Source organism: Gopherus flavomarginatus, chromosome 1, assembly GCF_025201925.1.
Source record: "Gopherus flavomarginatus isolate rGopFla2 chromosome 1, rGopFla2.mat.asm, whole genome shotgun sequence".
NCBI lineage: Eukaryota > Metazoa > Chordata > Testudines > Testudinidae > Gopherus > Gopherus flavomarginatus.
This window is the reverse complement of record NC_066617.1, coordinates 315666734-315691517: the sequence shown is the minus strand read 5'-3', so window position 1 is coordinate 315691517 and position 24784 is coordinate 315666734. Positions and strand designations below refer to the sequence as shown.

The 24784-nt window shown below is 44.0% G+C and overlaps 1 protein-coding gene across 1 annotated transcript in view; it reads left to right on the top strand.

The window, feature by feature from the left end:
* Positions 1 to 20575, top strand: part of LOC127043743 (guanylate cyclase soluble subunit beta-2-like) — a 34224-nt gene extending 13649 nt beyond the window's left edge. Inside the window, exons 7-15 of the mRNA XM_050937841.1 lie at positions 1726 to 1829; positions 2731 to 2947; positions 4064 to 4384; positions 8748 to 8896; positions 9365 to 9511; positions 13380 to 13534; positions 16691 to 16854; positions 18708 to 18803; positions 20362 to 20575. Of these exons, the coding sequence (XP_050793798.1) occupies positions 1726 to 1829; positions 2731 to 2947; positions 4064 to 4384; positions 8748 to 8896; positions 9365 to 9511; positions 13380 to 13534; positions 16691 to 16854; positions 18708 to 18803; positions 20362 to 20489 (1481 nt within the window). The 3' untranslated portion in view covers positions 20490 to 20575. The remainder of the gene's footprint in view (positions 1 to 1725; positions 1830 to 2730; positions 2948 to 4063; positions 4385 to 8747; positions 8897 to 9364; positions 9512 to 13379; positions 13535 to 16690; positions 16855 to 18707; positions 18804 to 20361) is intronic.
* Positions 20576 to 24784: the final 4209 nt, after the last annotated feature.

The following is a 24784-nucleotide window of genomic DNA, read 5'->3' as shown; positions in this document are numbered from 1 at the left end:
ACACACTTAGACACTCAGCTCTCCTGTTCCAGAGAGGGAGGGCTTATGTTTTAGTCAAGGAAAACAGAGCACAACAGACAGTTTGGTCCACATTCTTGAAGGTATTTTGGTTCCTAATTTCTACTGATATCAACGGACATTGAGAGCCTAAATACCTTTGAGGATATGGGCCTTGTTGCCTAGATGCAACGACCTGCTTTCTCTCAGGCAGTCTCTGACTTCCTCTTCAATCAGATGCTTTTTTGGTTTGTGCCTATGTCATAGGCCCAAGGACTCTCTCCCTCAGGGGGTCCCATGTGGAGGCAGATCAGCATTGTATGGTGCTAACATGGTTGTAAGCATCACAAGGCATTTTGGGGGTGAAGGTCAAAGGTGTAAGTGTGGAATGGAAGATTTTCTTGAAGAGAGCGAGAGGCGAAGAGGGGGAAGGAGGAAAAGAGAAAAGAACGGGTTAACTTGATACTTCAGCTAGCTCTGTGTGAAGATAAGACACTGGCCCCTGTCCAAGGTCACGGGTGCAACGAAAATCTGCAGCTGCCCAGCTGTGAGAAGAGGAGAACAAAGTTGAGCAGGGCTGCAGAGATAGCAATAAAAACAGTAAGAGCAAATGAGATGGTGAAGGCCAACAGGGGGAAAAACAAAGTCTCTGGTGCCGGGATGTTTTGGGAAACTGAGAAGGCCACAGCGAGCCAGTTTGAACTGGTACAGAGAGCACCAGAAACAGAGGGCCCTGGACGAAAACACCCGCAAATGAGCCCAGGACTTAAAACCCTCCTGACAGCCAAAGCAAGGTGGAGATTGCAGTGGACCCTGGACAACTCGTGCACAGGGCAAGAACTCCCGTCCACCCCTCTTCTTCTTACATTACATCCAGGCTTGGCCAGACTCTTGTCGTGCGTATGTGAGTATGAAAGGGGGTTAGGGCTGGGATACTAATGCTTTCTTGCTTCCTTTAAGTGACGTGGGAGCAGTCCCCACACTCACCGCTGTTATTTTATTATTTTATTAATAAAGCTTTAAAACTTAGACACTCGGTGTGTTTCATCATCTCCTCCCCAAATGATCCTGTGGCCTCAGTCTGATTATCTGATGCCTCAGGCAGATTAGTAACAAAAATCTGTCACACCTGGAGCACCTGTGTAAGACTATTGCCAGGAGCTCTGCATTTGCAAGGGACAAGGTAAAGTTTCTGTTTATTGTCACAGGGACTAAGTAACAAAGTACAGGCTATTTCAGGTGATATTAAAAACGTCATCATTAGACTGCGCTCCTCTCCATGTAAAAATAGATTAGAGCTGGTCAAAAGATTTTGGATGACATTTTTTGATGAAGAATGGCTTTTTGATCAAAAAAATTGTGAAAAAAATATCCATGTTTGTTGAAATCTTTCAGGGTTGTTGAAAGTTTGACAAAAAAAAATTCTCCACAATAAACACTGATGAAAAATAAAAATATTTTCATCAAGGCTTTTCACAGAAAATAGAGATTCATTTTTGACCAACTGTACAGCAGAGTATAAAGGACTGAGGGCAATGCTTAATTTGCTGCATCAGTTATGAGTGTAAAAAATTAGCAAATTAAGCACTGACTTTAGGGGAGATTTCCAGAGGCAGAAAGGGCATTTACGCTTCCAATGCCTATTGACATTCCATGGAAGTTTGGTGCCCAGATTCCATTTGTGCCTTTGAAAGTCTCCTCCTTATTCCTCTTGTTTGTTTTTTGCAGGGAACCTGTCACATACTTTTGACCCAGTTTATCCAGAGAGGCTTTGGGTGGAAGAGAGAACATTCTGCAACGCTTTTCCTTTCCACATTGTGTTTGATGAAGAAGTAAGACACCTTCCCTGGTTGGAAGCTTGTAGCTAAAGATGTTATGGCAGAGAAAACAAATCTAAGGCCTGGATCCTCAGCTGCTATGTATTTCATGGAAGCTGGAGTTAGACTGATTTACAGCAGTGGAGGATCTGGCCTCAATTGTTCTCTCTCTCACCTTATGTTGGAAATGAAGGAACATCACATTTTGTCTTGATATCTGCATGTGCATAATTAAAATTAGAATTGACAAACACCTGCCATCTTAGTCAGCGTTCCCACTGGCCAATGGTACTTCAGGACTGGGTGTCTGGTACCCATTGTTAACCATCATGAATCTCTGTGTTGGGCTCTGCTGTGCCGTTGCTGCCTGCCTCCCATGTAGCTGTGCAAGAAGTACTACTTAAACTGGGCTAAATACTGCTGAAGTTACATCATTTTACCCCATTGAAATCAGTGGGGCTTCACAGGTGTCATTGGGAGCAGATCTGAACTCATCTGTATGTCCAGATTCACACTTTGCCCACCGCCAGCAGCTGTGAAAATGCTAGGACTGCGCATTTCTTGAGCTCCTGTCACCTCACCTTGAGTCCTGCCAGCCCTACCCTAGGTCTCTATCTCCTCCTTGGGCAGGGGTGGGAAGTGGGCTCAGATAGACTCAGGCTAGAAGCTTGGACTCTGAAAGTGTGACCCCGGATGCTACCTTGAGCAGTCTTTCTTGAGATATCAAAGCAGTAGCCCCTGGTCTCAGACTAGTGAGGGGCTGGATACATATTTACTCAATCAAAAATTAAACAGGGTTTAAATTACCCTCTCCCCTCCACACCCTCAAACAGGTAAATTGTGGCATGACATTCCTTTGTTTTTGAAAGAGTTTTTAATTTTAACCCAGGTTAATGATTTTCCTTCCTGTTCTTAGCTAAGGATCAAGCAGGCAGGTGTGAACATTCAAAAGTTTGTGCCAGGACTATGGCGACCAGGGAGCAGAGTAGATAAATACTTTACTGTTGTCCATCCACAAGTTACCTTCACCATTTTCAGCATAAGGAAATTTATCAACAGTCAGTTTGTCCTCAGAGCACACAGAGAAATGTTGCCTGACTCACAGAGAAACCAACCCATGCTGAAGCTCCGAGGTACTAACTTACAGCTGCTTTTTACTGCTGCCCAGTGTGTGTTGGGGGGATACTCAGGCAGAGAGGAGTAGCTGAAAAGCCTGGAGGTTGAATTTTCTTAACTATAATTTTACTTTGGGAAAATTTGGCTACATGTCCTTCAACTAATGGCTAGAGCATGGTTTATCAAATCAGTCATAGTGTGGAGCAAACCTTAGGGAGAGTTTATCTTATAGGCCCTTCCTGTCCCAATCAAGCTCCCAGTCACAACTGTGTGACATTTCTAAGACAATATGCAAGGCTGGGATTTTCACAAGCACTGAGCCCTAGCCTAACTCTGCTCCCATTGAAGTTTTACCATAGCGATTAAGTGTTTTTTGAAAATCCCACCCCTAATGTTTTTTACAGCTAGGGTGGCTTCTTTTTGTTTCCAGCAGTTTTTCCTGGCATCCAGGTTCATATTTCCATGAAGACCCTGGATGCTTGTAAAAATTCCTAGCAAAAAAAGAAAGAAGAGCCAATATCATTTGACCAGCCTGCTCTCCCTGGATCACCAGCAAGTGCTGTGCTGGCCACTAGTGTTCCACAGCCCACAGCTCATGAGCCACCCATGAGGTCACAATGAGAGTAATTTTTTAGGTACATCCTTTTGGCATCATGCTCAACCATTGTATATTCCACAATCACATACTAACTCTGGCTTGTGCATGCAGACTATGTTAGTTTATAAAAATGCCAAGTATTTCAGGATTGCCCCCAAAGTGTCTCAGTGTCAGGGCCAGCTCCAGGCACCAGTGGAGGAAGCACGTGTCTGGGGCGGCACATGCTAAGGGGCGGCATTCTCTTGGGGTGCTACAGTCCGGGCGGCTTTTTTTTTTTCTTGCTTTGGGAGTTCAGGTGGCAGTCCAAGGGCTTTTTTTTTTTTTTTTTTTTTGCTTGGGGCGGCAAAAATGGTAGAGCCGCCCTTGCTCAGTGTGTTGGGGAAATTAATACTGCATGTGTCTGAAAAATTAACCGTAGCTGAATTGTTTGTTAATTATATCAGAAACTGATGTACAGGTTGGGAAAGCTTTCAGGCAGGGAATATGGAGGGGAATCAAAATGTGTTGGAACTGCTACATGCCTTTCTATTTAAAGGACAAATGATCTGGATGGAGGCCATACAGTGCGTGATGTACCTGTGTTCACCGAAGCTCCGCAGTTTAGAAGAGTTGGAGGAACAAAAGATGCACCTCTCCGACATTGCGCAACATGACGCAACAAGAGATCTCATTCTCCTGAACCAGCAGCGTCTGGCAGAGATAGAGCTGTCCAACCAGCTAGAGAGAAAGAAAGAAGAGCTCAGGATCCTCTCAAAGAACTTAGAGGCTGAAAGGAAGAAAACAGAAACCTTGCTGTATGCCATGTTGCCGAAACATGTAGCCAATCTGCTCAAGGAGGGCAAAAAGGTGGAAGCAGGTACTGGATTTTCATCATCACTCACACTCTTCAGATTCAACCAGTGTGGCTGGCCTTAAAAACTTTTCAGTTGCCTTTATAACTGAGTATTCCATGGGCATTCCCTTCCCCAGTCACTGAATAAGAAGATGCATGTGATACCACCACTACCCTTATCTAACTCAAAGGCAAAATTGTGCAGTTCTGAAAGGGTGAATACTCTATCACCAATCAAGAGCAGGGCTGTTTCACGTGAGGGTCAGATGTGCACATATGGATTATATCTTCTTTTGATTTTATCCTGGCAACAACTAAAACAAGAAAGGTTGATTTCATAAGTCCCGTGCAGCAAAACACTTAAGTAGGTATTTAAATTGGCAGGTGGTCAAACATTTGCAGTTGTGAGAACAAAACACATTTGCCCATGCAAATCAAATAACCATCTAACACCTCCCTTAACTTCTGGCACCTACCCAATTTACATGCACAAATTTAGTCTGTGCCTTCAAAGCTGAGCTTCAGAACTTGACTGCACAAAACTGTGAACTTGAATTTAGAGTTACTAATAAACTCTTCGCTGAAAAATTGATATTTTTCAAAAGGTGTAAAAGGCATTCTGGGTCCAGTCCGGCAGTCTTAACCGGAGAGGTTTGTTCATAGTCACTAGGATATTTGTGTAACTTTATAGAAGTACATTATAGGAACCGTTTTTTTTTTTAAAACCCATCTAACGGATTAGAAGAATGTTGCAAACAGATAAAAGATACAGCTGAACTGTGGCCAGCTATGACAGTATAGTTTTAAATATTAAAATATCCAGGCCGGGATTTTAGTGGAGCCTACCGAAGTCAGGTGCACACATCCTATGGAAATTCATAAGAACATAATGGCTATACTGGGTCAGACCAAAGGTCCATCAAGCCCAGTATCCTGTCTTCCAACAGTGGCCAATGGCAGGTGCCCCAAAGGAAATGAACAGACAGGTTATCATCAAGTGATCCATGCCCTGTCACTCACTCCCCACTTCTGGCAAACAGAGGCTAGGGACACCAACCCTGCCCATCCTGGCTAATAGGCATTGATGGACCTATCTTCCATGAATCTATCTAGCTCCCTTTTGAATCCCTTTATAGTATTGGCTTTCACAACATCCTCTGGCAAGGAGATCCAGAGCTTGACAGTGCGTTGCATGAAAAAATACTTTGTTTTAAACCTGCTACCTATTAATTTCATTTGGTGGCCCCTTGTTCTTGAGAAGGAGTAAATAACACTTATTTACTTTCTCCACACCATTCATGATTTTATAGACCTCTATTATATTCCCCCTTAGTTGTCTCTTTTCCAAGCTGATAAATCCCAGTCTTATTAATCTCTCCTCATATGGAAGCCACTCTATACCCCAATCATTTTTGTTGCCCTTTTCTGACTCTTTTCCAATTCCAATATATCTTTTTTGAGATGAGGCGGCCATATCTGCATGCAGTATTCAAAATGTGGGTGTACCAGGGATTTATACAGCGGCAATATGATATTTTCTGTCTTATTAGCTATCCCTTTTTAAAATGATTCCCAACCTTCTGTCTGCTTTTTTGACTGCTGCTGCACATTGAGTGGATGACTTCAGAGAAATATCCACAATGACGCCAAGATCTCTTTCTTGAGTGGTAACAGCTAATTTAGACCCCATCATTCTATATGTATAGTTAGGATTGTTTTCCAATGTGCATTACTTTGCATTTATCAATGCTAAATTTCATCTGCCATTTTGTTGCCCAGTCACCCAGTTTTGTGAGATCCTTTTGTAGCTCTTCACAGTTTGCCTGGGCCTTAACTATCTTGAGTAGTTTTGTATCATCTGCAAATTTTGCCATCTCACATTTTACCTCTTTTTCCCAGATTGTTTATGAATATGTTGAATAGGACTGGGCCCAGTACAGAGCCTTGGGGGACACCACTATTTAACTCTCTCCATTCTGAAAACTGACCATTTATTCCTAACCTTTGTTTCCTATCTTTTACCCAGTTACCAATCCATGAGAGAACCTTCCCTCTTATCCCATGACTGCTTATTTTGCTTAAGAGCCTTTGGTGAGGGACCTTGTCAAAGGCTTTCTACAAATCTAAATACACTATATCCACTGGATCTCCTTTGTCCAAATGTTTATTGATCCCCTCAAAGAATTCTGGTAGATTGGTGAGGCATGAGTTCCCTTTATAAAAACCATGTTGACTATTTCCCAACAAATTATGTTCATCTATGTGTCTGATAATTCTGTTCTTTATGATAGTTTCAACCAATTTGCCTGGTACTAAAGTGAGGCTTACTGGCCTGTAGTTGCTAGGGTCACCTCTGGAGCCCTTTTTAAAAATTGGAATCACATTAGCTATCCTCCAGTCATTCAGTACAGAAACAGATTTAAATGGTAGATTACAGATGACAGTTAGTAGTCCTGCAATTTCACATTTGAGTTCCTTCAGAACTCTTGGGTGAATACCATCAGGTCTTGGAGACTTATTACTGTTTAGTAATTTGTAGTAATTATCAGTTTGTTCCAAAACCTCCTCTAATGACACTTCAATTTGGGACAGTTACTCAGATTACCCAAAAAGAATGGCTCAGGTTTGGGAATCTCCCTCACATTCTCAACAGTGAAGACCAATGCAAAGAATTCATTTAGTTTCTCCATAATGGCCTCATCATCTTTGAGTGCTCCTTTTGCATCTTGATCATCCAGTGGCCTCACTGGCTGTTTAGCTGGCTTTCTGGTTTTGGTGTATTAAAAACATTTTTGGCTATTACTTCTGGAATCTTTGGCTAGATGTTCTTCAAATTCTTTTTTGGTCTTTCTAATTATATTTTTACACTTCATTTGCCAGAGTTTATTCTATTTTCTATTTTCCTCATTAGGATTTAGCTTCCACTTTTTAAAGGATGCCTTTTTGCCTCTCACTGCTTCTTTTACTTTGTTGTTTAACAATGGTGGCTCTTTTCTGGTTCTCTTACTATGTTTTTTAAATTGGGGTATACATTTAAGTTGAGCCTCTATTATGGTGTCTTTAAAAAGTGTCCACGCAGCTTGCAGGGATTTTACTTTTGGTGCTGTACCTTTTAATTTCTGTTTCACTAACCTCCTCATTTTTGTGTAGTTCCTCATTCTGAAATTAAATTCTACAGTGTTGGGCCACTGTGGAGTTTTTCCTGCCACAGGGATGTTAAAATTTAATTATATTATGGTCACTATTACCAAGCGGTCCACCTATATTCACCTCTTGGACCTGATCCTGTGCTCCACTTAGGACTAAATCAAGAATTGCCTATCCTCTTGTGGGTTCCAGGACTAGCTGCTCCAAGAAGCAGTCATTTAAGGTGTCAACAAACTTTATCTCAGCATCTCTTCCTTAGGTGACATGTACCCAGTCAATATGGAGATAGTTGAAATCCCCCATTATTATTATTGAGTTTTTTATTTTAATAGCCTCTCTAATCTCCCTGAGCATTTCAGAGTCACTAACACCCTCTTGGTCAGGTGGTCTGTAATATAGCCCTACTGCTATATTCTTATTTTTCAAGCGTGGAATTACTATCCATAGAGATCCTATAGTACAATTTAGTTCATTTAAGATTTTTACTTCATTTGATTCTACGCTTTCTTTCACATATAGTGTCACTCCCCCACCAGCACGACCTGTTCTGCCCTTCCGATATATTTTGTACCCTGGTATTACTGTGTCATATTGATTATCCTCATTCCACTAGGCTTCTGTGATGCCTATTATGTCAATATCCTCATTTAATCCTAGGCATTCTAGCTCACCCGTCTTATTATTGAGACTTCTAGCATTGGTATATAAGTATTTTAAAAACTTGTCATTTTGTGGTTGTCCCCTATTACTTGACGTAATTGAATGGGACTTTTTCTCATTTGACTGTTTCTCATCAGATCCTCCCTGTATTTTATCATTTTCCATCCTCTCCTCCTTATTAGGACATAGGGAATCTCCATGTATAGATCCTCCCCTAAGGGATGTCTCTGAATCACATGCTCCTCTGCAGTTGTTGGCTTTCCCCCAGGCCTTAGTTTAAAAACTGTTCTACGACCTTTTTAATTTTAAGCACCAGCAATCTGGTTCCATTTTGGTTTAGGTGGAGCCCATGAATACAATTTGGGCATTTTAGGTTCTTAGTTTTAGGCCTGATCTGACACCAATTGAAGTTAATGGACGTCTTTCCATTGAGTTCTGTGTGCTTTGGCTCAAACTAGTCAATAGGATTTTGTTTGGCAGATTACAGAAATCTACTGTCAACTTTTATTACTGATGTAGTCAAATAACAGTGGATGCATTTATAAAGAAATATGCATCTCATATCTGATTTCTCCCACAGGGGAATTTAATTCCTGCACGATTCTCTTCAGTGATATAGTGACATTCACAAATATCTGTTCAGCCTGTGAGCCTATCCAAATCGTGAACATGCTGAATTCCATGTATTCAAAGTTTGATCGATTAACCAGTGTTCACAACGTGTACAAAGTAAGTGTTTGTTACTTGTGTTCTGTGCTATTCTTTACTGCACTTCTGTTTCCCGCATTTGAAATTCCAAAGAGAGGCTAAAATGTAGAAGAATGGCTATCACCGCAACATGCAGGTTGACTTATTTTCACACTTTTGAGATGAAAATGTGGGGGACCATCCCACCTCCCTGTTCTCCCCACCATGAAGATTCAGGAACTAAGAGTTTGTCACTAGAGAGTTTATAAAGTATATAAAGCTAATGAAAAAAGATTTCATATACAGCTGGGCCCTAGATTCATCCCCAGTCCTGTGACATGATGAACGAATCCAACCCCCAGTTACTTCAATGGGAGAGCAAGGCACTCAGCACCTTACAGGACTGGGCATTTTGCTCTCCAGTGAAGTCAACAGGAGCCTTTCCATTGACTTCAATGGGCTTTGAATCAGGCCCTGTCTGACTACTGCATTTTTTCCCTTGTCTGTCAGGTTGAAACAATAGGCGATGCATACATGGTCGTTGGAGGAGTCCCAGTGCCTATTGCCAGTCATGCCAAAAGAGTGGCCAATTTTGCACTGGGTATGAGAACTGCTGCCAGAGAGGTGATGAACCCAATCACTGGAGAGCCTATTCAGGTATAAAACAGGCGAACTCAGTTTGATACAAAGTACTGCACTTAAGTGCTTTGCTGAATCACAGCCTAAGTGTGTGAGTAGCTTTAAGCAAGTGTTCTGAGGTGCTAAAGTAATACAAATAATAATGCATTTATGTGCTTTGCTGACTTTGGGCCTTAGGCCTCAATCTTGCATGGTGTCTAGCACTAATCAGGAATCTAGCAAAGCATTTAGGCACATGTTCATCAGCTTGCAGGAGCAAGTCCATGGGGATCTGCTGTATCTTTATTGGCATCTGTGTCTGTACATAATTAGCAAGTCAGTTCATGGCTCCTGAACAAGAACAAAAGTAGTTGTCCCTGATTTACTCCAACCTTGCCTCTCCTTTGTCTGAGCTGCTTAACACAGAGCAGGGCAGTGGCTTTTTTACTGTTAGCTGAGAAAGTATAAGCCATTTTATAAATCATTACTGCATGACTATAAAAATGCAGTGTGAACTATTACCAGAAAGGACCGCTGCCTAATCCAGAGGAGGGAATAGTGCTGTAGAAAGAACAGTGAAGGGCATTTTCTATAACCAGTTTTTATTAGTATTTTCTTTGACAATAATTTACAGCAAAGCAGTGAGGTAACAGCCAGCTTATAGAGGACAAAGCTAAGTCTGGGCAGATTGAATGATGTACATCGTATGCATAGTGGTAAGGTTTATTCTGAGGGTATGTCTACACTACGGGATTATTCCTATTTTACATAAACCAGTTTTGTAAAACAGATTGTATAAAGTTGAGTGCACGCGGCCACACTAAGCACATTAATTCGGCGATGTGCGTCCATGTACTGAGGCTAGCGTTGATTTCTGGAGCGTTGCACTGTGGATAGCTATCCCATAGCTATCCCATAGTTCCCGCAGTCTCCCCCGCCCATTGGAATTCTGGGTTGAGACCCCAATGCATGATGGTGCAAAAACAGTGTCGCGGGTGATTCTGGGTAAATGGCGTCACTCATTCCTTCCTCCGTGAAAGCAACGGCAGACAATCATTTCACGCCCTTTTTCCCTGGATTGCCCTGGCAGACGCCATAGCATGGCAACAATGGAGCCCGTTTTGCCTTTTGTCACTGTTACCATATGTGTACTGGATGCCGCTGACAGAGGCGGTACTGCAGCGCTACACAGCAGCATTCATTTGTCTTTGCAAGATAGCAGAGATGGTTACCAGTCATTCTGTACCGTCTGCTGCTGTCATGGGTGCCCCTCGCTGAGGTCAGCCGGGGGCGCAAAGACAAAAATGGGAATGACTCCCTGGCTCATTTCCTCCTTTGTGTTGTATCTTAAAATAGAGTCAGTCCTGCCTAGAATATGGGGCAAGTGTACTAGAGAACCAGTGTACCAGAGAGCACAGCTGCTCCGTGTCAGATCCTGCAGAAATGATGAGCTACATGCCATTCTAGGGGGTGCCCCTGCAACAACCCCACCCGCTGCTTCCCTGCTCCCACAACTCTCCTGGGCTACCATTGCAGTGTCCCCCCATTTGTGTGATGAAGTAATAAAGAATGCAGGAATAAGAAACATTGACTTGTTAGTGAGACAAAATGAGGGGGAGGCAGCCTACAGCTGCTATGATAGTTCAGGCAGGACATTAAACGGTGCGGGGGAGAGGAGCCCAGCATCCCGCTGCTATGATAGTCCAGGCAGTACAGAATCTTTTCTTTACACATGAAAGGGGGGGGGGGCTGATGGAGCTCAGCCCCCAGTTGCTATGATGAAGACAGTTACCAGCCGTTCTGTACCATCGACTGGGAATGACCGGGAGTCATTCCTATTTTTACCCAGGTGCCCCCGGCCGACCTCTCCTGAGGCCAGCCAGGAGCACTCACGGGCTGATGATGAGGATGGATAGCAGTCATATTGTACCGTCTGCCACCGGGGAGGGGAGGGGAGAGGATACTGCTGTTCACTGCCGCAGCATCGCGTCTACCAGCAGCATGCAGTAGACATAGGCTGACATTGAAAAATGTCAAGAAACAATTTTTTTCCCTTTTCTTTCACGGCAGGGGGAGGGGGGTAAATTAACGAGCTATACCCTGAACCACCCTGGACAATGTGTTTGACCCTACAGGCATTGGGAGCTCAGCCAAGAATGCAAATACTTTTCGGACACTGCTGGGGACTGTGGGATAGCTGGAGTCCTCAGTACCCCCTCCCTCCCTCCATGAGCATCCATTTGATTCTTTGGCTTTCTGTTATGCTTGTCACACAGCACTGTGCTGTGGACTCTGTATCATAGCCTGGAGATTATTTTTCAAATGCTTTGGCATTTTTGTCTTCTGTAACGGAGCTCTGATAGAACAGATTTGTCTCCCTATACAGTGGTCAGATCCAGTATCTCCCGTACGGTCCATGCTGGAGCTCTTTTTGGATTTGGGACTGCATCGCCACCCGTGCTGATCAGAGCTCCACGCTGGGCAAACAGGAAATGAAATTCAAAAGTTCGCGGGGCTTTTCCTGTCTACCTGACCATTGCATCCAAGTTCAGATTGCTGTCCAGAGCGGTCACAATGGTGCACTGTGGGATACCCGCCCGGAGGCCAATACCGTTGATTTGCGGCCACACTAACCCTAATCTGATATGGTAATACCGATTTCAGCGCTACTCCTCTCGTCAGGGAGGAGTACAGAAACCGGTTTAAAGAGCCCTTTATATCGATATAAAGAGCCTCGTTGTGTGGATGGGTGCAGCATTAAATTGTTTAATGCTGCTAAAATCGGTTTAAACGCGTAGTGTAGACCAAGCTTGAGACATTGATGCAACTTCCATTGGGCAATGGGCTACTGTCTGTAGGTGAAATTTAGCCCTTTGCATGAGATGAATTTCACCCTGGTTTAGCTGTGTGCATCTGTTCTCTGGTGCAAGAGTGCTCTGGTTTGTTTTCGTTTCAAGTCTTATAGACCACAAACGCTGGGAAAAAGCAACACTAGAGATCAGCAACCTTTGGTACGTGGACCATCAGAGAAATCCATTGGCGGGCTGGGATGGTTTGTTTACCTGCAGTGTCCGCAGGTTCGACTGATTGCGGCTTCAACTGGCTGCGGTTCACTGTTCCAGGCCAATGGAGGCTGCGGGAAGTGGCGACCAGCACATCCCTCAGCCCACATCATTTCCCACAGCCCCCATTGGCCTGGAACGGTGAATCACAGCCAGTGGGAGCTGCGATTGACCAACCCTGTGGACTCTGCAGGTAAACAAACCAGCCCGACCTGCCAATGGATTTCCCTGATGGGCCACGTGCCAAAGGTCACAGATCCCTGAGCTACACCTTTTACACTGGTCAATGGTTAAATCCCTTTGGGTACATTATCAATATGATGATACTGATGGGAGTTGTACCCGTTTAATTGCCACATGGCAGATTCAGGCTTTACCTAGTAAGATGCAAAATAAAGTTCAGCCCTGGTGTGAACAGGTTCCAAATTTCCACTAAAATCAATGGGAGTTGTGCCCACTGTATGCCTGAATGGAACTTGCCCCGCTATTCACCCAGTCTGGCAGTGCCATAAATAGAAGTGTGGTATACAGAGAACACCAGAAGATGCAGCCAGTCCTCCTTCCATTTCATTGTTTGCTGAATTGTAATATCAGATCCTTTTTCTGGAAACCTGTAAGACAATTTTTTAGACTTGCTATACCTTAGAAGCAGCGTTTCCAAAATATACTACACGTGTTGTCTTTGATGTTTCTAGCACTATTACTTAGTTCTCCAAATGAGGGAAGAGGCTGCTCAGTGCTATCCAATAGGGTGGTGGATGAGATGGACTGCTGATATCTTACTGATGATCACAATGAAGAGCTAATATTATTTTCAAAATATCATGTTGGGTTTATACTGACAGATCAGAGTTGGGATCCACACAGGACCAGTTTTGGCTGGAGTGGTTGGTGAGAAGATGCCCAGATATTGCTTGTTTGGAGACACTGTCAACACAGCCTCTCGGATGGAAAGTCATGGACTTCCTAACAAAATCCATCTCAGCCCAACAGCATTCAGGTAGCGTCAAAAGGTTAAATAATAATGAGACCCAAAACAACCCAGAATTCTTTTTCTCCTTCTCTTCTGCTAAATGCATTAATAACACAAACAGTTTCTCTCTTGGATGAGAGCCAGTGTAGGCACAGAGCACCAACTCCACTTAGCTCACAGTATTCCTCAATCTGGAAACACACATGATAAAGTTCCATTTTCACACTTACTAATAATCTCAAAACAATTAGCTGAGGGATACAGTTTAAATCGGAGTGCCTAAACTGGGATGCAACGGTGCCCGTTGCTCAAGCAACACCCACACAAAGTGCCTATTTACAAGCACTTTGCACATACAAGGTTTCATGGCTGTAGCACGGCAGTTACCCTGCTCTGGAGAAAAAAGGCTAGGCTGACTGGGGAAGCAGCCACCGCTGGGGCCATGCCCCAATCAGGCCATGCCCCAATCAGGCCACAGCTGGCCCTATAAAAGGGTTGTGATCCAGGAGCTAAATCAGTCTCTCTCTAGCTGTAGAGAGAGAGAAGGACCTGGCTGCCAGGGAGAGAAAGAGCCTGAGTAGAGCAGTGCTGAGGAAAGGCAAGAGGATCTAGGGAGTTCCAACCTGGCAACCCCCCAGGCTGAAAGCCCTGTGCAAGGCCTAGAGGTACTAGGGCTGCAGAGGTGTAGCCTGGGGTTAGGCAAAGGCAGCAGGTCCAAACCCCTCTTGCCAGTGATGAATGGTTTACAGACTGCAATCTTCCTCAGTGAGCAGGGGGCTAGATGAAGACTGGCGGTAGCCACGGAGGCAATGTGGGGATAGAGGGTTGGGGGTTCCCCTGGGAGGAGAGACCCAGAGAGTAGGGGTACTGCTGGGGCAGAACCCTGAGGTAAACGGCACCGGAGTCTGGAAGGGACACAGGGCCAGCGGCAGGCGAGACAGTGGCCTGCAGAGGGTGCTCCGTATGCTGGAAAAGAGCTAATTTCCCAGACAACCAGCAGGGGGCACTGCACAAGTGAGTCTCACTTCACTACAATGGCATGTAGCCACAGCTTTGCAATGACAGGGTGAAGGAGGTGTGGTCCCCAACTAGGAGCTTCTTTTCAGCCATGCTGTCTCTCAGAGCAAGAAATAACTTATACAAATAATTTCTTAACATGGCAACACTTCCTGCCCAAAAATAATAAATAAAGAGTCTTACATCGCATTGCTACCCCCAGCAAAATTCCTGTGGTATTTAATGACAGCTTTGCCTGAGTAAGAGTTGAAGGATTGGATTGACAGTCATCATAAATGTGATGTTATGGCCGTAATCATAAGCCAGTCTACTCTCTTTTATGCATGAAACCCAAACAGGTTCACAATCAAATAAATACCTGACGTCCCAATCCACTCACATTACCCAAATGCCCATCAGAATTTTTATGCATTTAATCCAAGATTTTCCTGGTAGAAACTAACAGGCAATTTGTGGGATGAAGATATTTGCTTGTTTTAATGTAACACAGGAGAGATGCTATCAAATAAGATAAACAACTAGGGGATGTTTAACTCTGCATTCTTGATACAAATTCACATGTGGCTTCTAATTAAATATGGAACTTTGGAAACTCTCATGATGAACATTCTAAATTTTAAAGACTCAAAACATTCCACCCTATCAGTAATTACTGAAATTATAATCTGAAATGTAACTTTATACAAATGACATTGTCTTAACTAAACAGAAGTGTTCTGTATAAAGTACATCCTCAGGATATATTCTATTCCTTTTAGTACTGGAGAACTAAACAGTTTTGGTAGAGGGAGCTGGATTCCTTTCTAACTCATGCATCATCAACAGATTTGTTACAATTTAGCTGCCAAATCTTTATTACTGGTGATGATGCATGAGCCAGAAGAGCAGAGGCTGAGTCTGCAGAACTTGCATTGAATAAAAATATTTACTTGTGAAGTGAGCACAGTTGATTTCGAGCCACAAATATGGAACCTCACATTATTTTCACAGGGTCACTTTTCTGTGTATATCTGGACATTATGTTAACTTTGGTAACATTATGTGTATATCTCCACATTATGGGAACTTTGCCCACCGTCACCAAAGATGCAACTGAAGACAGATTAGTTAGGTCCCTGTAACAAGGTCCTCTGCCTGCCCCTCTTCCTGGGGCCCTCTGCTGCCCCAATAAAGCACAGACAGGCTTCTCCTTCTGCAGCACCCATGGCTTTATTTACACATTTCTTCCACCACCAGTGATATATTATATACAGCTTGCAGGCCTTACAATCTCCTCTTCTACCCAGTCTGCCCTCAGCCCAAAGACTGACCTTTCCCTGGCCATCTCCCTTCTTCTAGCTGCCAGCCAGCCTTTATAGCCCTTGAACCCGCAGGTGCAGCCAGTTCTAAAGGCCAGGCACCAGACTTCTCCCCAGCCCCAATCTATTTCCCCTTTGAGGCTGGCTGAGCAGGGGCTAATTAGGTGCCTTTGCACCAGCACCCTGCTACAGTCCGAATCCTGTGACATGCAGTGGATGGGCAGGCTGCTGCCCCTGGGCAGAAGTCAGGTGGGGTTCTACCCATTAAATTCAGTGGGGTTTTCTGGGGTGCAGCAGGCTGCCCAGGCACTAGACATTGCAGGATTGGGGCTTGAGTACCTTCCTGTTTGGAGAAATGTCTTGAGTATGTTTGAACAACCACGTAACATTTCAACAGCGCCTCTTCTGTTTGTTCTGTGCTTTCCCAGTGTGAACAGCCTTTACCGAAGAGCTTCTCAGTTAGGCTCTTATTTTGTGTATAAAGTTAAGCATGTGTGTAAGTATTTGCAGGACAGGGGTCTAAGCGTGATGCTCCTGTGTAAAGGCCAGGGGAAAGTACAAAATATAAGAGAGGCTGATCACATGATAAATATCTGCTCATTGTGATGTCAATGAGACTAGTCACCAGTGTAAAGCCAAGCATGTGCAAAAGTGATTGCGGGTCAGAAGCTTAACCTCTAGACCAACCCTGATTAGAACAATGAACTTTTGCTTTGATATTGTTGTCCTGTTTACAAAAACAGCGCTAAAAAAACGCATCCAACCCTACAAATATTGCGCTGCAAAATTTATCCTTCATCCTTCTCGCTCCAAATCCCAACTTAGACTTCTTTGTCCTAATGGTTGTCCCATATCTTCCATTGTGCAGAGCTTTACAAAATCAAGGCTTCGAAATAGTTGAAAGGGGAGAAATTGAGGTGAAAGGCAAAGGAAAAATGACCACCTATATTCTGAGGCAGAATCTATATGCAACTGAGAATGAAATCATGGGGAGAGCAGAAAAGCAGCATTCCAGTCACACGGATCAGACGGGTGAGCTAAGAGAAACATCTTAATCCATATCTAGGATGCAAAATGATATTTCTCTCTTTATTAACATAAAGCTCATACTTCATAGAGAACACCTTTGCCTCCTACATTACACCTACATCGCATACTTATAACCTTGCCTTAGATTTGAAATCTATGCCCTCAAACTAACGTTTAATACAGCATCTCAGACAATCATTTAATCCCAGAGGGCCTGATTTTCAGAGGTGCTGGGTACTTGCATTTCCACTGATTTAAATGACAGTTTTGACAATCAGGCCTAAGATCAGCACAAACTACATTTTCTAGGGAGTAACTTTAAACTAACAATATATATATATGACTAAAATACAATTATTTGTAACCAAATGTAATGGATGTTGTCTTTATAGTCTTGAAAATTATATTATAAACTATTCAGTTCAACTAATAAGCCAAATTTTATTCATTAGAAGCCCATAAAAATCCTAAAAAAAATTAATAATTTACATCATTATGGCCGGATATCTTTTTTTTTCCCTGTGTGTGTGTGTGGCTGCTAATGAGGACTTCAGATTTAAGGTTCTTGCCACTTGGAGTTGAGATAATAAGGTGATTTTTAAAAAATAACGTTTAGATGCTATAATAGTGATGGGAACAAAGAGTTAATTTCATCATGAAACAAGCAGCAAAGAATAATAAGAGAAATAGAGAAGTTACAGATGGCAAATACCTAGAGGTTAGAGATGGACCTAGATCTAGGCCTTAGCTCTAGAAGACTGAGAAGTTATAAACACTGTCCCTGCCCTGAAGAGTTTGGAATAGACAAGACAGACAACGGACTTGGGGATAAAGGTGTAACCTATAAGCAGAGTGATTAAGATGATGGCTGGCAAATGTTACAAGTTATTTTTAATCATTTGGGTTTTTTAAGTGAATATAAAAGTGTGCATGGTGTGAGGGCAGAGGTGAGAGTTAATAGGTGCAGAGGAATAAGAGAACGAAGGAAAGGGAGGGTGTGAAAGGGAAATGGGGAGTATAGAGACAAGGCAAAGTGAGGAACAAGGATTACAGAGTCTGAAGCTATAGCAGAGGATTGGGGACAGGGGAGGGAGCAAACAGAAAAATAAAAAGGACCCCAAAGGGAGTGGAGTTAGCTGTAAAATAAGCTTGACTGTTTGTCTTGGCAAAGCACATCAGTTGAATAGTTGCTTCTGTGCTGTGGAAACCATGAAAAATGAAACACAATGAAGACACTATGAAAGTAGGCACCCTACTTTGGTCCAGATGCAAAACTCTTTGCACATTCATTTGTTCACATATCACCTGACGCAGTTTTAGGCCACTGTCTTATTTAGCTAGTGAAATATTGGCAGATGGGAATATCAGTGACCAAAAAGTGAATAAATGTGATCCCACTTCACATCTAACTAGGTGAAAAGACAGTTTCTGGCAAGGGCTAATTGTTCTGAACTTTGGGAACTTGAAAACGACCACAGTTTATAGCATCCTCCTAGATGTGTGCAATCATTAGTCAGCACATGGTAAACAACAGAGGCTACACATGCTATGCATTCTGGGGCTACAGTTAGGGCCAAAGCATAGAAAATGGAGGGAAGTTATAGCACATACTAACTTGAATGCCTACTCTGCACATATCGCTGTTGTAACTGCACACACAAATGCAGCCAGACCGTTGCACATACCATTTTTGTGAGTGCAGGTAAGTTTCCAGTTTTCAAAAATGTAGCCCAGAAAGTCTTCCCTTCTCCTCTTCGCACTTTCAGGCCTTTGTTTCAAAGCTCCTCTTCCTACAAATGCCTAATATAAAGAGTGCACATTGTCATGTGTGGTCTCCTTCCTCCCCCTTCTTGTAGAGGCAGATGATCTGGGAAACCTAGTCAGCAAGACTATTGCTGTTATGAAGCATGCTGACAGCCAGCAGCTGCTCACCAGCAGCAGCCTTGCATATGGTGAGTACATCAAGGATTTATTTCAAAATACTCCTACTACTTTATTTCACATAAGGAGAGGGAAAGATGATCCAGAACAGTCTGCTGTCATGTCTCCTCTGCTCACCATGGTGATTAGTGACTTAAACCATGTCCACACTGGGGATTTCAGCCTTTTGTAATGAGGCGGTTACACCACTGAAAACACCTAGGGACTTGCACTGGTTCAACTTACCCCTGCTTGCAACTGAAGTAAACTGCACCAATGCAGCTTGTAGCTTACGGTGGCTTTGCTTGTCTGCCCTAGGGTTTGTGCCTGCGCAGTGGCTGTCCACCAGTGTCGTACCCGGGGCAAATCACTATTGTAAAGAAGGCCTTTCAAAATCCAGGCATAAATGTAGTTGGGTCATTGACTGGCCTACACAAGGCAAACAATCAGGATTTACAGCTTATGCAAAGTTTAAATACAATTATTGTATCTAACCCAGATCATCAGAGGGTTTGAGCAGTATTAAACTGTGTTAAAGCATGTTCTGCTCCAATCTCAACCCAAGTTAAAGCAGCTTCAAGAACCTGATTTGGCCTTATCCACTGTGCCTGGCAAAACACTGTTATAACCAGTTTTATCTACAACTTTATTCGTACCCCGATGATGCTAAAGTCCAGCTGTTAAAGCAGTCACGTTACTGCACTTTGTGCAGACAGAGCCTTCCGCGGTCAGATCATAGGGGATGTCTCTAATCAGCAGTACAGCTTTTAGCGATGCTATATGAATTTACCTTGCAGCCACTACCTTCATAGCCATTTGCATTTCAGCATCCTCACGTTGAAATGCAAGGGAATTCTTCCTCCCAGATAGAGCTCTATGAATCTTTGTTTTCTCCTCACTTCAACCCTCCAATTCTCTTTCTGAGCCACGAAGGCCTCTACTAAGGACGCCACTGCTATTATCAGAGTTATGTGGAAGGTGCTCCCACATTATGGTGGCAGTCTGCAGTATAAAACCCTATGATAAACGGATTGACAAGTAGCCACCATGTTCCTAGAACATAACTTCCTAGGCCAGAATCACTGCTTTTAAACTGCTGGAAGGGTGGGTGTTGAGTGGTACAATGCATGTCTTAGGGACTTTACCCTCCTCCAGCTCCCTGTTACCCTGTGCTCTCCTGCTAGCCACCTCATGCTCATTCCATAACTCTGGATATGTTCCATTTCTCTTTTCTGTTCCCCATCTCTCCACCAGTTAGTTGAGCGGGTTTCTAGCAAACTTTGACTTAGAGGTTTTAGCTCTTGTTGTTGCTTTTGTTACACAGAAATACAGAACTCGATACATGTCAAGTGACAATAGAAGTTTAGAAACAAAATAGCCGCTCTGTCAGATAAAGCAGACCCAAATGCATCAGCTTTGCCTGTGAGAATATCTGCTCTCATAGGACAAAGCCAGCGTCTAAGAAAGGGTATCAGCAATTTTGTCAGTGTTTCCTCCTGGGATTGCTAAAAAGCTGGCTCTGTTCACCGCAGGGGACTCCTTGGCGATTTCACTTATTTTTTTTTCACACCTCTTTTTGTTCTTTGTCAGAGGCTGAAGCCAGGCTGTGTAATGGAGAGCATACAAAGGGGGATGCAGAACAGCAGCTTTCAGATCAGACGAGGACACAGCACTTTAGCGACGGCAATGCACAGTCTAGGTTTTGTGTTTTGTTGTAATAAAAGGAAAATAAGGAACAATAAAATTTACAACATTGTTATCAAGCACTGTAATGAAAGATAATAAAGTTTCATTCCTGATGTTAAGCAATCCAGTACTGTAATAAGAAAGGTAAATTCAGTGCATTGCTTTCAAGGAAACAGATGAGCTTTTGTTCCTTATTAAAAAGTAATCTAATACTGTATGTGTCCTCCCCAGTTGGCTCTTAATATAAAAATGTGATATTACTTAGGACACAGCAACTGCACCTTAAATGAAGATAGAGCTCTGGTTGCTTGGCTTGTCAATAAGATTGAGTAGCTAATTTAGTCAAATAGTATTTTGTAATATTAACACGTACCAAATTGTTTGACAGAATTCATAACCTACCTGAATACTTACACAAATCAAATCCTTGGCATTATCCTCAAGGCACAGAGGTAATACTGACCCAGACTTCTTGGGTTCTAGCATTGAAATTATGTTAGAACTGAAGCTCAGTGATTCTGAGACCCAGTAATAATTGGTGTAAGGTGCTGGCTAAGTATCTGTGATCATGTCTCCCTCTAGTGGCTGGCACATATAGAGACTAAAAAGTTGCTACTTAATTCTATGGGCGTTTATTCCTTTAGCTCAAATAACAGGGACTGAGGATCATGGCTTCTATCTCCACTTGATGATAACATGGTAAGTTCATGACAAAGTGGCAGTCTTCAGATTCCTGGGCGGCTCAGACATTTGCTGATATATAACTCATTAGTTAAGTGTGTGCTCATATTTCCCTCTAGTGGCTGGCTCAGATGGAGGGTAAGAGCCTGAGATTGCTACTGTAGGCTAGCAGAGTTAACCCCGTTAGCTAAGCACTGGTTGCTTGTGCTTTTGCTGCTGGTGTTCCCAGGTTCTGTCCCTACGAACAGCTGGTGGTGAGTTGGTTGCACGGTGACATAATACAGCATCTTTCATGGTGAGAGCTCCCAATGCAGATAATTATCTCTAATTAACATAAGAGGAAATGAGTAGAAAGGTGAAATGATTCACCTAAGGCCACACAGTGATTGAGTGGGAGAGCTGGGTCTCCAGGCTCTCAAAATTCCCTATTCTGGCATATCAGTCTAAAATGAAAGTCCCCCTTCTTTCTAAACTCCCTTCCCCCAGTTCTGGCTCTGGGAAATGTTCATGAGACACAAGCATTCACCACTAGGTAAGAGATTCCAGTAGGTACCTCCTATATAGGAAGTGCGTGACAGTTAAGTCAGGGGTTCTCAAACTGGGGGTCACAAGGTTATTACATAGGGGGGTCACGAGCTGTCAGCCTCCACTCCAAACCCTGCTTTGTCTCCAGCATTCATAATGGTGTTAAATATACAAAAAATGTTTTTAATTTATAGGGGGGAGGGTCACACTCAGACGCTTGCTGTGTGAAAGGGGGCACCGGTACAAAAGTTTGAGAACCACTGAGTTAAGTTCTAACGGCTGTACTATGGCTCTGTGAAAGGAGTTGGCAGTCCCATTCCAGGGCCCAGTACTGCCACCACAGAGTCCAAACATTTGATAGGAACACAGACTGAACTACCTTCTTACCCCTAGAGCAGAGTTCCTCCAAAAGGGCCTGGGCCAGCCTCCACAGGCGCAGGGAGGGAGCGCCACCCATCCCCGCTCTGCCCCCAACTCTGCTCTGGCCCCACCCCCAGCTATGGCCCTGGACCCAACCCCAACACGAACCCCATCCTCAGCTTTGGTCCCCCACTGTGGCTCAACTGTGGCTTCTGCTCCCAGCCTCGGCCCCTAGCTGCAGGCCCCTTCCCGGTCCCGACCCCAGGCCCACCCCAGATGTGGCCCCAGCCTCAGCCCCTTACCTCTGTCCATGCCCCCACACCTGAGCCCTGGCCCCACTCTCAGCCTGGCTCCGGGTGGCGGGACACAAACAGGGTAAGGGGAGGCTTGACTGTGAAAAGTTTGAGGACCATTGCCTAGAGGAGGGGGCTTGAAGAACCACATTGGCAGGGAAGCTCAAGAGTATTTAATTTTTTATTGTTTATACTCAACATCCTAATGAAAGGTGTCAAATGATCAGAAGTTGTCTTGCCACATATTACTGCTGCCACATATAAAAGAGCTGGGATGAAAGCTGCACTGTAACGAATCCATTTTCTTATTACAGTAACTCCTCACTTAAATCATTCCAGTTAATGGTGTTTCATTGTTACGTTGCTGATCCATTAGGGAACATGCTTGTTTAAAGTTGTGCAATGCTCCCTTCTAACGTAGGGAGCTTCACAAGAAGCAATGGGCTTAAACTGCAGCAAGGGAGATTTAGGTTGGACATTAGGAAAAAGTTCCTAACTGTCAGGGTAGTTAAACACTGGAATAAATTGCCTAGGGAAGTTGTGGAATCTCCATCTCTGGAGATATTTAAGAGTAGGTTAGATAAATGTCTATTAGGGATGGTCTAGACAGTATTTGGTCCTGCCAGGAGGGCAGGGGACTGGACTCGATGACCTCTCGAGGTCCCTTCCAGTCCTATAGTCTATGAGTCTATGAGTAGTTTGGCAGCTACCTGCTTTGTCCACTGCTTGCAGGAGGAGCAGCCCATTGGAGCTAGCTGGTGGGGGCTTGGAACCAGGGTGGACCGGCAGCCGCCCTACCAGCTCCCCCTCTCAGCTCCTCGCTCTCCTAAGCTGCAGCTGCCCAGCAGGCTACCAATTGCCAGCAGTTCAGCTGTCCCTCCCCCGACTGTCATGTGCTGCGCCTGCTCTCTGCCTTGGAGCTGCTCCCCGAGCCTCCTGCTTGCTGTGTGGGGGGAAGAGGGGAAGAAGGGGGCTAATGTCAGGGTGTCCCCCTCTCCCCGATCCTGCACCCCGCTTACCCCAGCTCCATAGAGCAGGGGGGGGACACACACGACAGGGCTCAGGATGGAGGGAGCTTCCTGGCAGCAGCTGTGTCTCAGCTTGCTGATTAACTTAACAAGGCAGTGTACTTAAGAGTGAGGTCAGCGTACTTAAAGGGGAAAAGTGCATCTCTCTCTCACACACATACAGAGAGTGTGTCTCTGTCTGCCATGCTGTCTCCCCTCCCTCCATTCGCGCTGCCTTGTAGAGTGTGAGGCTACATTAACAACAGTGAGTTAACCCTTGAGGGCTCAGCCAATTGCTACTTCATCATTTAGCAGGAAGGCATTCCCTGGGAAATATCCCACCCTCTGATTCCATCCCCTCAACCAAGCTTCACAATCATCATTGCTGTGTACAGTATTAAATCGCTTGTTTAAAACTTACACTGTGTGAGTGCGTATACATATATATATATATATATATATATATATATAGTCTTTTGTCTGGCAAAAAAAAAAAAAAAAAAGGCCCTGGAACCTAACCCCTCGCTATTTACATTAATTCTTATGGGGAAATTGGATTCGCTTAACATTGTTTCGCTTAAAGTCCCATTTTTCAGGAATGTTAACTACAACGTTAAGTGAGAAGTTACTGTATATCAAATTCTCTAAGCCAATGAGCAAACTAAACCCACTGAAAATAGTCATGGCCCTTTTGTGAAGGGACAAGGGCCTTTCAAATCTCATTTCTACCCACAGTCATCCTTGGGCTTCACCTTATCTGGGGTCAAGAGGGATGAACTGACCTCCTCTCCAAGTCAATCAAGGCCTCTCATATTTTTAATCAAAGGGGGAAATGACACAAATTACATGAATTGTTCTCTCTTCATGGGAAATGAATGACTTTTTCTCTCTATGCTTAGGCTTGAGAAAAGACGTTACTCACCTTTGTAACTGTTGTTCTTCGAGATGTGTTGCTCATATCCATTCCAGTTAGGTGTGTGCGCCGCGCGTGCACATTCGTCGGAAAACTTTTACCCTAGCAACTCAGTGGGCCGGCAGGTCGCCCCCTAGAGTGGCACCGTCATGGTGCTCGATATATACCCCTGCTGGCCCACCCGCTCCTCAGTTCCTTCTTGCCGGCTACTCCGACAGTGGGGAAGGAGGGCGGGTGTGGAATGGATATGAGCAACACATCTCGAAGAACAACAGTTACAAAGGTGAGTAACCGTCTTTCCTTCTTCGAGTGATTGCTCATATCCATTCCAGTTAGATGAATCCCAAGCCTTACGTAGGCGGTGGGGTCGGAGTGAAATGTGGCAGAATGAAAACTGCTGAGCCAGAGGCTACAGCATCTCTTGACTGTTGAACCAGGGCATACTGCGAAGCAAAGGTATGGACTGAGGACCAATGGAGCTGCGCGACAGATCTCATGGGTAGGAACACGAGCCAGCAAGGCGGCAGATGAAGCCTGAGCCCTGGTAG